The sequence below is a fragment of the Pseudophryne corroboree genome, chromosome 11, assembly GCF_028390025.1.
Source record: "Pseudophryne corroboree isolate aPseCor3 chromosome 11, aPseCor3.hap2, whole genome shotgun sequence".
NCBI classification, from domain to species: Eukaryota; Metazoa; Chordata; class Amphibia; order Anura; family Myobatrachidae; genus Pseudophryne; species Pseudophryne corroboree.
The window spans coordinates 343,568,792-343,581,872 of NC_086454.1; the positions used below are offsets into that span (position 1 = coordinate 343,568,792).

At 47.1% G+C, this 13,081-nt stretch overlaps 1 protein-coding gene across 2 annotated transcripts in view; it reads left to right on the top strand.

The window, feature by feature from the left end:
• The first annotated feature begins 903 nt into the window (after positions 1-903).
• Positions 904-13,081, top strand: part of LOC134969764 (5-hydroxyisourate hydrolase-like) — a 91,118-nt gene continuing 78,940 nt past the window's right edge. The window contains exon 1 of one of the 2 annotated variants that reach the window (XM_063945928.1): positions 904-1,073. In XM_063945928.1, coding sequence (XP_063801998.1) covers positions 1,071-1,073 — 3 coding nt within the window. In that variant the 5' untranslated portion in view covers positions 904-1,070. Of the gene's footprint in view, positions 1,074-1,101; positions 1,324-13,081 lie in introns of those variants that run through there. The other variant, XM_063945929.1, reaches the window with a different exon arrangement.

Below are 13,081 nucleotides of genomic sequence, written 5' to 3' on the forward strand. Positions count from 1 at the left end.
TATTATATAGTATACAGTTCTTCTTACTAACAGCCAGCAGAGTGCGTGGGAAAAATCCCTTTGTTTTTCTTGAATCAGTAAACAACCTGAAACAGGGATGAAACACACCAAATATATCAGTATTCTGTACAGTACACCTCTACACAGACCAGGCAATTTTCAAAACAACGGAGACCAACACTTTGAGTAGCGAAGTGACTACTCATCCGGGATTAAGTGTAAGAAGTCCACTGTCCCGATATGCCTTTGATGTCCGTGCACAGAGTATGCAAGAATCTCGGTAGGACCTCCAGATGATGGATCTGAAATAAATAACTCTCTTGGATCACTGGCGACCAGAGTCCTATCTGTGTGTCAGAAGCATCATAAAGTATCAGCACTGAGAGAGAATAGACACGTTCACACCAAATCGCGTCAAAGCAATCTCTGATTTATTCTGGGCATAGAATAATATAAAGGAGCATACAGAAAACCCCTTATCTGGTAATATGCGTGAGAACTTCAAGGAGGTGTTCAGCTACTGCAGCTGTTAAACTACTTCCTAACCATTCTTTATTGTTCTCTGTGTGTATTGTGAAAGTTACTCACAGCTACATTCTATCTGGATACATTTCTGAATACATCTTAAGGCTATGAGACTAATGAAAACTATCTATTTGGTTACTGTGAGAAATCATCTCGTGTTCTGAATAACTCATTTACGTAAAACAATACTTACCGACACTCCCGCATTCTGCGGGAGTCTCCCGTTCCGCCGGCCAGTCTCACGCTCCCCCGGAAAGCCTAACCAATACCCCGGATTCTCTCAGCCCCGCGTGAAATCCGGAGTGCGCGTGCGCCAATCCGGATGCGTTAGGGGCGTAGCGTAGCTGCACTGCGCAGAGCATACTAGTGGTGCATTGTGGGGGCTTTGGCAGCGGCAGCCACGGATCCTTCCCCTGGTACTCCCAGCACCTTTGAGAGCCGCTGGCAGTCAGGAGGGGGAGTGAGGTGGTAAGTGACCTGTCGCAGGGAGAGTGAGGCTGCTGGGAGCTCGTCGGAGAAGCTGGAGAAAGAGTGCCTGATCCTCCATGGTGAGTACTGTGGTTCTACGCATGGGTGGAGGAGAAGCAGTGCAGCAGACATCGCATGGGAACAGCCTGAGCACAGCAGCCTGACACTCAGCCTCAGACAGCGCTGCCTGCAGCCACCCTCCCCCGGTTAACCCTGCACTGACCATAGTTCTTCCCAGTGAAGTACGGAGGAGTGTTTCACTACAGCCCACAAAACTGCAGACACCCAGGATTCAGACACACTACAACCAGTCTGGAGACGTAAAAGCAGGTGCCTACCTTAAATAAGCATTTATTTGGATAATACACTGGTTCTGCATGTGGACTACTAAAGGAAACATTGCTAATTAGAACATATTACTGGAGCACATAGTGAAACACCCTATTCTGACATTTTATATGATTGTATTGATTTATTGTATGTTTTACCAGTTTACATATTATTTTTTTACTATTTATGATCCTGACCCACACTCTGATGAGGCCTCTTGCAACCAGATGGAGTTACAAAAGGCCTGCCCGCCGCTCCATCTGCATCAGAGGGATTCCTACCTGTCACATGCAACAGCCACTGTCCGCACTCATTAAAACACCTAGGAACTGCTGTGGTGGCAGTGGGTGTCAGTACAGGTGAGGCCACTGCTCCTTGGACTCTAAAGGACCCACTGAAGTGGCGGGAGGGGGCGGAAGAGGTAAGGACAGGCTGCGGACAGGGGGCAGGTTAGCGTTATGCTGTGGGTGTGAAAGGTTAAGTTTAGGCTGCGTGGGAGGGAGAGTTAGGCTGCACAGGAAGGGTGAGTGGCAATAGACACGCCTATAGGTGGAGCCGGACCCACGCTTTAGGCACAGCCCCCTCTGCGGCGGGCTGTGCGAACTCTCATACCGTATAGAGGCCCTCATTCCGAGTTGATCGCACGTAGCAACTTTTTGCTGCTCATGCGATCAACTAGACGCCGCCTATGGGGGAGTGTATTTTAGCATAGCAGGGCTGCGATCGCTTGTGCACCCCTGCTATGCTAAAAAAAGTTCCCTGTAAAACAAGACCAGGGTCAGACTTACTTACCCTGTGTTACAGATCCAGCGACAAAGGTCCCGGGATTGACATCAGACATCTGCCCTCCAAACGCCTGGACACGCCTGCGTTTGGATCTCCACGCCCAGAAAACGTTGACTATCCGCCCCGGTACACCACCCCGCTGTCAATCTTCTTGCGATCGCGCTAGTGATCACTTTCTTCTCTCTTCTGGTGGTTGCTGTCGCTGGGCAACGATGTGCGTGCGCATTGCGGGCGCCACGAATGCGCAGTTCCGACCAGTTTGCTCCGCAGCAAAGAACCGCTGCGTGCGAACAGGTTGGAATGACCCCCAGAATCTCCCTGAAACTGCTTTCCAAAAGTAGGCAAGTATGCGTAAAACTGTAACGTGTTTTACCTTCGAAGATGGAGTCTGTATGGGCAACTCTGATATCAGATTCATCAGTAAGATCCAGAGGCAAAAAAACTGAAGAGTGGCCAGTAATTTAGTTAGCCTCGAAATTGCATGGCTTCTTTTTTTTTTTTAATATGTATTTATTGAGAAGGTATACACAGTAAGAGTACAAGTCGTAAGTCATAATGCTTAAAAGAACATTAACCACTGCAATCTACAGAAATCATCAAAAGAAGAGCAAAACAAAAAGTTTGAAATATCATAGACAGGGTTATGAGGGTCTTCAACCATACAGTTCAGCTATTAAGATGCAATATCAGTCAGACAATTTAAAAGGGTGGTGAGCCTAGGGTGAGAGATTCCGTATTATACCATGTTGTTAATCTAACTACTTTGCGCACATAGTCCTTGGTGGTAGTGGGCAGCGTGAGCAGGTAGGTCAACCAAATGGCAAAGAATTTCGGGGAATGGGACTCTACGTCTAGGGAACAATCTACCCAATCCATTTGATAGAGGTAGGTTAAACGTGGTAACATGAGGGAAAGGGGTATCGGTTCCGAGTGTATCCATTGGGATAAGATTGTTTTGTTAGCGGCAGCAGCCACACAGGCCAACAATAATTTTGTCCCTTTGCAATATGGGGGATCTTGATCATTTATACAGTTCCAAAAAGCCCAAACCATAGTAATATTAAAAGAAATATGAAGTTCCACATTAATGTATGTTTGGACTGCAGTCCAGAATGTTTGTACCACTGGGCACGCCCAGAGACAATGAATAATATCGGCTTCAGGGGAATTGCATTTAAAACATAGAGAATTATCAGATACTCCAGTAAGGAACTGGAGTCTGGGGGTGTAATACACTCTATGTAGTATTTTGAAATGCATCTCTGTATAGGAAGATGAAACTAATTATTTATTTAGTACGCTACACCACCGAATCACTGTCAGGAGATCAGCACCGCCGCACCAGGCCATCTAGAGGAAAAGTGAGATCAGGGGAGCGTAGTCGCGACTCGCGATAATTTGCTAGTAATAAAGCTGCGGACTTGGAAATAGGCAAAAAGAGGAAAATGAAGAGTGGGGTATTTTTCTTTTAGTTGAGATAAAGTCAAGATTGCTGAGCATTCCACATTCAAAAATTGATATAATAAAGAAAGGCCCTGGAGATGCCAACCACGAACAATCTCATTATCCTTTCCACCCTGAAATTGTGGGTTACACAACAGAGGCTGAAATAAGGAATCCTTCAGGAGAAGGCCTAAGCGTTTCCTAAGTATACGCCAAGCCGTACATGGAGCATATAACAATGGATTGTGGAGTCGGTCATGTTGAGGAGGGTCATTGGCGAAATGCAATATATGTACCAAAGTATGCTGAGGTGAGAAAGCTTGTTCCACAGCTCGATTAACAAAGTTGTCACCATTCCCTATCCAATCCAGAGCATATCTATAATTGGAGGCTAGAGAGTAGTCCTCAGGACAAGGGAGATTGACACCACCAAGTGACAGGGGTTGTTTTAATTTGAAAAGTGCTATGCGGGGACGTTTGTTTGCCCAAATAAATTTAGTAAGGGCTTTGTTAATAGTATGAACATCTCGTTTGGACAATAGAAATGGGAGCATCTGGATTGGATAAAGTAGTCGAGGGAAGGAGACCATCTTGTATAGATGGCACCTGCCTAAATAAGAGATAGGAAGGTGTTGCCATTTCAAAAAATCATCCATCATTTGAGTGATGTGGTGAGAGAAATTTACAGTGTATAGGTCAGTGAGGATTGGCGGGATGCGTAGGCCTAAATATTTTAAGTATTGGCAAGCCCATTTAAAGGGGAGCGTGGTACCCCAATCCAGAGTAGCCTCTTCTCCCAATGCTAGCGCCTCTGTCTTATCAAAATGAATGAGGAATCCTGAAATTAAATTAAACTCATGTAGTGTGGTTAGTAATGATGGAAATGCCTGTCTGGGGTCAGAAAAATATAATAAAAGGTCATCAGCAAAAGCAGAAACCTTGACATCATTGTGACCTACCATAATACCTTGCCAAGTGGGATCTTGTATAAAATTACGTATCAACGGATCAAGGGCCAGATTGAATAGCAGGGGGGAAAGAGGGCAGCCCTGGCACGTTCCTCTACCTAACGTAAAGGCAGATGAGTTTAGTCCATTTATATTTAAATGTGCCTGGGGTAGTGCATACAACATTCTAAATAGATGTATGAATTCCACACCAAATTGCTGAACATGTAGAATACGAAGTAAATGAGACCAGGAGACGCGGTCAAACGCCTTATCGGCGTCGCAACTTACAATGAGAGCTTTTGGGCAGGCAGATTGTTGTGCACTAGACATTGCTGCAATCAACGTACGAATATTATGAACTGAGGTTCTACCTTTGACAAACCCTGTTTGGGCAGGATGTAAGACCCTGTTCAATACAGGCTGAAGTCGTGTTGCAATCAGTTTTGTAAAAAGCTTAAAATCCTGATTCAATAATGAAATAGGTCGATAAGACTGAGTATATCGGGGATCTTTTCCCGGTTTCGGAAACAACACAATACTGGCTTCGCTAAATCCGATAGGAGGAGGTTTACACTCCAACAATGCATTAAAAAGAGATAACAAATGGGGTAGTAGATGGGGGGCAAGGATTCAATAATACTCCGCTCCAAATCCGTCCGGGCCAGGAGACTTGCCGTTTTGTAGTGATTTAATCAAGGACAACAATTCCAATTCCGTGGCCGGTTCCGTTAAGGATTTTCTTTCCTCTTCCGTTAAGACGGGCAAGTTTGCTCTCTCAAGGAATTGCATTCCTAAAGTCGGATGATCCAAGGGAGCTTCATAAAGAGTTTTATAATACTGTAAGAAGGCCTCAGAAATTGAGGGTGTATCAAAAATAACTGCAGACGAATCAGTAATTAGATGAGGGATACGAGAAGGAGCGGAGTACGACCGAACCAGATTGGCCAATAATTTGCCGGATTTATTTCCCCCTCGAAAAAATCTATTATTGGAAATCATATGAAAAGTTCACCCGCTCAGTGTACAATGAGTCGTACAGCTGTTTAGCAGCAAGATAGGCCTGCCGGTTGTCTAGTGAATCCTGCAATAAGAGTGCGTCATAAGTCTTGGTCAGATTACAAGCAAGGTCATGTAATTGGGTAGCGAGTAGCTTGCATCTCCTGGAAACATACTCCATGATATGGCCTTGAATCACCGGTTTTGAAGCTGACCAAAACAGATTGATATCTTCTACATGTGTAATATTGTCTTCTACATAGTTACGAAACGAGTGTTCTAGATGCGTACAGAAGTCAGAGGATTTCATAAAATAAGCTGGAAATCTCCAATTATATGACTGAGAGACAGGGAAGTGTAAGTTAAGGGTAAACCAAACTGGGGCATGGTCGGATAATACTATGGGTTCTATTTTAGTTTTGGCTACACGTTGTAAAAAAGAGTGTCTGTGATCAGCCAATAGTCAAGGCGAGAGGAGGAATGATGTGGGTGGGAGTAGAATGTGAACTCACGGGAGTCAGGGTGTTGGCATCTCCAGGGATCGCAGAGCCGTAGTGAGTCAGTCAATAGAGACTGGGGTGGTGTGGAAATATGCGATCTGGCAGAGGTGGATCTATCCCAACCAGGAGACCGGACAGTATTGAAGTCCCGGCCTAAAATAATCTCTCCCTCCGCCCATTCTTTTAACTTATTGTAAAGATTAGAAAAAAAGAGCGAGTTAGGGCCATTAGGTGCATAAATAGTAGCTATGGTATAAGGAACTCCAAAAATAGTGATTTTTATAAATAAATACCGGCCTTCGGGGTCACCCAGACTATCATTTATTTGATATGTCAGACGTTTACTAAAAAGAATTAGTACACCCCTTAGTTTGGTTGAATAGGAGGCCGCTTTAAATTCCCCCACCCAGAAATCTCTCACTACATTGGGATCTGTATTTTTCCAATGGGTTTCACATGGCTTCTTTTTGATTTCGGAGATATGTCTTTTTTAATTTTCTGGTACAGCTTAACTATATCTTCACTCGGCAAACAATACAATTTTGACACTTTAGTCTCCCTTAACAGTGGCAAATACAGGCTTTCTAGAAGGGGGTTTCCAAAAGCATTAGTGTAAACATTAGTATTTTTATACATTGGATACTGTATGGAATACATTATTAATAATTAACGCTATAGATGGTCTATTGTATAGGCTGTATTAAACATTTTAATAATATAAATAAGTGGTCAGGAAAAGGTTAAACATACCATAATAAGTAAATACACAAACACAGTAGAACCAGTACTGCTCTTTCTAAGCACACATCCTCCCACCTCATGGTACTGCTCCTGTCTCTTCTTCCTTATAGCTTCTCTCTGGTCCAGTTCACTGATTGAGGGCTCAGGTCCACACACACACACACACACACACACACAGCAAACTCTGTAAAAGAAGCTGCTACGGAGGGCGTGGCTTGGATCGGTATGGAGTAGCTGTGTGCAGCCTTAGCTCTCCGCTAAAAATCCTGTAAACCCATCCGTTTTCCCCAACCCGTGGATCCTGCTCCCTGCCAGCTGGCCCCTGAGTGTGTGCTGCCTCTGCTGCTGCCGTTGCTGACCCATTGTGTGGCGCAGTTGTGCTGCTGTGGACCTTCCAGCGTGGTCCCCGGCTCCCTGCCTCCCCGCTGGCCGCCGCCGGAGCTCCGGGAGCGGCGCGTGTCCGCGCGCCCGGCGGTGCCTGTGAGCTGGTCCTACTGCTGGGGGCTGCAGGGGAGAGGGCCCTACTGTCTGCTGTCCGGTGAGGGTGCATGCCTGAAGCCCCGCTGCGGTGACGCTGGAGACCGAGCCCGGGCGGAAAAAGCCTGCGAAAGGCCGCCATTTTTAGCCCTGCTGCTCCTTCTCCCCCTGCGGTGCTGTGCGGAGCGATGACTGTGGTTACCATCCTGTCTCCCTCCTGGGCTTAATACTTCCACGAGGCCTCGTAAAGCCAGTGTCCTTTATATTTTCTCTTGGATGGACTGTATATACTTCACTGAAACCGGCTGCCCTACATTAGCTGCCTGTTATCCTGTGGTGATAGCCTGGGTGTCCCTGACTCAGCTTTTCTTCTGCTGCAATTTACACAACGTACACCTGCTTCCTGACTTTCTGCAGTGTGCCCACATACTTGCTCTGTTTATTTGGGGTGCCATATCTGCCCGGCCCGGGCGGCCCTGACCCGTGTGCTGAACCTGCTGTAATACTCCTGTGGATCTGCATTCCCGTCCAGGGGCACCATGGTGAAGGGAGGACAGAGGGCGGCTAACGCTGCTGCGAAACTGGAGAAATTTGCCAGATCACAGCAGGCATCTACGTCGGCAAAGCGGGGTGAAGCCGACCCGCCCTCGCCTGCGGCCGAGGTGGACACCTCCGACCCTGATGAGCAGGTGCATTCTACCCAGCAAATATTGCAGGCTATCTCTGCGTCCGAACAGAGGGTCACGGACCGGATTGGGCAAGTACAAATGGATGTTTCTCTGCTAAGGCAGGATATGCAGAAGATCCGAGAGCGTGTGGGTGAAACTGAACATCGGATATCGGCTTTGGAGGATGCTGCTCCACCCTTGCAGTTGAGAGTGGCGGACCTGTCTACCCAAATGACATCTATGCAAGCTAAAATGTCAGATATAGAAGGGAGATTGCGGCGCAACAACGTCCGGTTTGTCGGGTTGCCCGAGAGAGCGGAGGGCAACTCCCCGGAGTCATTTCTTGAAGGGTGGCTTATTGATCTGTTTGGCAAGGAGGCGTTTACCTTTCAATTTGCGGTGGAGAGGGCGCACAGGCTCCCGCCTAGACCGCCGCCACCGGGGGCCCCGGCTAGAACATTTATTGCACGCTTCCTGCATTTCAAGGACCGTGACACTGTGCTCCGTCTGGCCCGGACAAAGGGCCCTATCCAACAAGATGGACATAATATTTCCGTATTTCCTGATTTTGCCCTGGAGGTGCAAAAGAGCCGATCTCAATTTATTCAAGTCAAGTGTCAGCTCAGAGACCGCAATATACAATATGCTATGATGTTTCCAGCCAAGTTGCGAGTGGTGCTTAACAACACCACACATTTTTTCACATCTCAAGATGCTGGTGCATGGCTGGAGCGTCAACCACGTCCTTCTTAATGATGTGTTGTTGCTCTGAGGCTGCTTTCAGTTTTTTTTTTGCACCTATTTATCTAATGCATATTCCTGTGAATATAAATGCAATGTGAGGATATATGCAATGTGGGGCGTATGGGAGTGGGGCAAATTTATGTTATTGCTCGCTCTGCATCGTTATGATATGGCGGTAACGGTCAGTCCCACATTATTTTACTGCTATTTGCTGCTTTGTATTGGGACATGTGCCTGGCTATGTTGTTTTTTTTTTTTCTCTTTTTTCAGGGTTGGGGTACTACTTTTTTCTACGAGTTGTGGAGAGCTCTTACTGAAAATAGTGTAAGGGCTTTTCCTTAGGTTCTTTGGTTAGGCCCTTATCCCTTAGTTTGGTTACTTAATGGGAGTTACGGGATCCAGGTATGCCTTAAGTTTGCGAGGTGATACAGGGTGGGTGCGGGGGGGGGGGTTAGTTTGTTTTTTTCTAAGCCATCATTTTTTAGTTCTGTGCGTACTTTGCAATGACGCGTTATTTCTGTATGATATTGCTCTGTGCTCTTTTGCCTCCTGGGACGTAGGGGGACTGGTTGCTCCTGTCCCTGTTTATTGTTTGCTCAGCCTTGCTATGCTGCGATGCCAGGTTTTGCTGTATGTCTCTCTGTTCTATCCTGTTGCCCCTTTCCTCTATGATTTCTATGTCTGCTGTTTCTGAGGGGCTCCGTCTGCTCAGCTGGAACGTTCGGGGATTGAATGATAAAATCAAAAGATCGTTGGTCCTGACTCAGGTTAAAAAATACCAGGCGGACATAATTTGTCTCTCTGAAACTCATTTGAATGGAGGTAGGGTGTTGGCACTTAAAAAAACGTGGGTTAGTCACGTGTATCATTCCACTTTCTCTAGCAGTGCCAGAGGCGTTTCTGTAATGATTAGAAAGTCCGTACAATTTCACCTGGATGACTGTGAAACTGACCAATATGGCAGATACGTCTTCCTACGAGTCCATATTAACTGCAGATTGTTTCATGTATTAGCAGTTTATGTCCCCCCGCCATATAATAATGAGGTTCTCCGTCACGCTGCCCGTTTCCTGGCCCGGTCCCCTGCTACCCCTGTGATATGCCTAGGGGATTTTAACAATGTTATGGATAGTGGTATGGACAGGTGGAGGGAGTCTGTTGCGTCTTCCCCTCCCCTGGCGTCCCCTACCTCGTTCGCGAGATTGGTGGGGGAGCTGGGGCTGGAGGATGTATGGAGATGTCGTAATCCCGCGGCCACTCATTTCTCCTGTCAGTCCGCTACCCATCATGCTTTTTCTCGTATTGATTTGGTTTTAGTTTCTCCTGATCTGTCCCCGGACGTGCTGGCGGTAGATTATCTCCCTAGGGGTATATCGGATCACTCTCCTGTTTTAGTCACAGTTAATATTGGTTGGGAGCGGGGTGCAAAAATGTGGAAGCTTAACCCCTTTTGGTTGACTCTACTTGGGGGGGGGTGCGGATCTCTGAAGTTAAAGCGTTCAGTAAGAGGGAGGAGGTGCGGTTGGAATCTTTGTGCCAGCAGCTGGAGTCTCAATATCTTATTACCCATGTGCGGTCTGATGAGTTGCTGTGGAAGAACGCGCAGAGTGAGTGGTCGGATTGTTTATTTGAGAAATCCAGGCGTAGACTCCTTTTTGCGGGACATGAGCAGTATTTTCGGGTGGAGATGAATGGCAGCTACTTGGCCTTTTTGGCCCGGTCTGATTCCCCTAGAACAGTAATTCAGTGTGTGAAGAACTCTGCTGGCCAACTGTGTTATTCTGGATCAATGGTGGCGGAGACCTTCCGTAGTTATTATTCCTCGCTTTATGCCTCCCGAGAGTCACAACTGAGGGCCTGAGCTGACGGGAGGCAGCCTCAGTTGTATGGGCTGAGATGTACCGGAACCTGGGAGGTTGTATCAGACCCCTGGACATGTAAGTAACATGAATAATAACTGCCCGAAGGCGTGACCACGACAACTTGGATAAAAGTCAATGATGTTTATTATGACAACTCCGCAACACAGCAGCAGTAAAAGAAAAACGTAAAAGTCAGCAAAGAATAAATACAGTTCCTGGGTACTACAGGATGGCAGGAGCCACAGGGCACTGGTAGTGTGAGATAGTTCTTATGATCTTCTAGATGGAAAGTCCTTACCAGGCCCGACTGTAGCAATGGAGATAACCCAGGATTGTGCCAGCTGGTGTTCCAGGAAAAGCTGGGTTGCTGAAGATAAAACAGCTGCTGTGGATACTGGCTGGAACCAGACTGTTGTTAGCACGGAGTGGATACTGGCTGGAACCAGTTAAATAATAAATGAACTTGGGAGCGATGAAATATGAACTGAAATGTAGAACTTGAGAGCGGAGAAATAATAATACCGGTGGAGAGTGGTAAAGTGTAGAAAGGACACCGGCCCTTTAAGGAAAGCTGTACTCTGCTGGAAGCTGAGCTGGAAGCAGGTAATGTTGTAGCTGGAAACAGATGAATCCAACCACGCGGACACAGCGGAGGCCGCGGCTGACGTAATCGCCACTCAGACACTCTGCATGCAGAAGTTCAGGGACGGCGGCGGAGGCCGCGGGAGACGCCATGCCAGGTGTAATATGGCGTTTACTGTGACAGCGTCCCAGAGTGACAGGAGAGGATACAGGAATGTACACATCAGGATAACAGATGGGATCCGGTCCTGGAGCGCTGAGCCAGCCTTAGGAGGCATCTGATGGGTAAGAAATGGCGTCCAGATACCCGGATCGTGACAGCACCCCCCCCTTTAGGAGTGGCCCCAGGACACTTCTTTGGCTTTTGAGGAAACTTGGAATGGAATCTCCGGACCAAGGCAGGAGCATGGACATCAGAAGCATTGGTCCATGAACGTTCCTCAGGACCATAACCCTTCCAGTCAATAAGATATTGTAGTTGACCGTAACGGTGACGTGAGTCCAGGATCTTGGCCACTTCATACTCAACGCCTCGTTGAGTTTGGACTTTCGGAGTTGGAGGAAGTGAGGAATGAAACCGATTCAAGATCAGCGGTTTCAACAGGGAAACATGGAATGTCCTGGGTATTTTTAAGAAGGGAGGCAACTGGAGTCTGTAAGCAACAGGATTGATGACTTGTTCAATCTTGAAAGGACCGATATAGCGAGGTGCAAACTTCATACTGGGAACTCTTAACCTCAAATTCTTCGTGGATAACCATACCCGATCACCCACCTTGAGAGCAGGAACTGCTCGACGCTTCTTATCCGCAAACTTCTTGTACCTGAACGATGCCTTGAGCAGAGCTGATCGTACGCTCTTCCAGATATTGGCAAACTGATGCAAGGTGATATCCACTGCGGGAACAGAAGTTGCTGGAAGCGGTTGGAACTCAGGGACTTTAGGGTGGAATCCAAAGTTAGTGAAGAATGGTGTTGAAGCAGATGAAGAATGATACTGGTTGTTATGACAGAACTCGGCCCAGGGAAGTAATTGAACCCAGTCATCTTGAGAGGAGGACACATAGATGCGGAGGAAGGCCTCCAAGTCCTGATTCACCCTCTCGGTTTGACCATTGGTCTGAGGATGGTAAGCCGTGGAAAACTTTAGCTTGACTTGGAGGACTTGACATAAACTTCGCCAGAATTTGGCTGTGAATTGAACTCCTCGATCTGAGATAATTTCTTCAGGAAGACCGTGGAGTCGGAAGATCTCTTGTATGAATACTTGAGCCAACTTGAAAGCTGACGGAAGACCGGTGAGAGGAATGAAGTGTGCCATCTTGGTGAACCGGTCAACTACCACCCAGATGGTATTGAACTTGTTGCACATGGGTAAGTCTGTAATGAAATCCATCGACAAGTGGGTCCATGGTCGACGGGGAACGGATAGTGGAACCAGTTGCCCCGCAGGCGACTGGCGGGATACTTTATGTTGGGCACACTTTGGGCAAGATGCAATAAACTCCAAGACGTCCTTTTTCAGAGTTGGCCACCAATAGGACCTAGAGATAAACTCCAGGGTTTTTTGGATACCTGTATGTCCGGCAAAACGGGAAGCATGGGCCCAATGCATGAGCTTCTTCCTTAGCATCGGCTTCACAAAACTTTTCCCTGATGGGGGCGTAGAGTCCATCCCTACCGTGGAGAATGCCAACGGATTTATAATAGGATGCTTGTCTGAAGACTCTGACTCATTTTCTTGCTCCCATGAGCGGGAAAGGGCATCGGCCTTGCGATTCTGAGAGCCCGGACAGAACTGGAGTTTAAAGTCGAACCTGGAAAAGAAAAGTGCCCATCTGGCCTGACGAGGGTTGAGACATTGTGCGCCCTTCAGGTATAAAAGGTTCTTGTGGTCTGTAAGTATGGTGATTGAATGAGAAGCTCCCTCCAACAGATACCTCCACTCTTCTAGAGCGAGCTTGATGGCTAGCAACTCCTGGTCGCCAATGGCATAGTTGCGCTCAGCT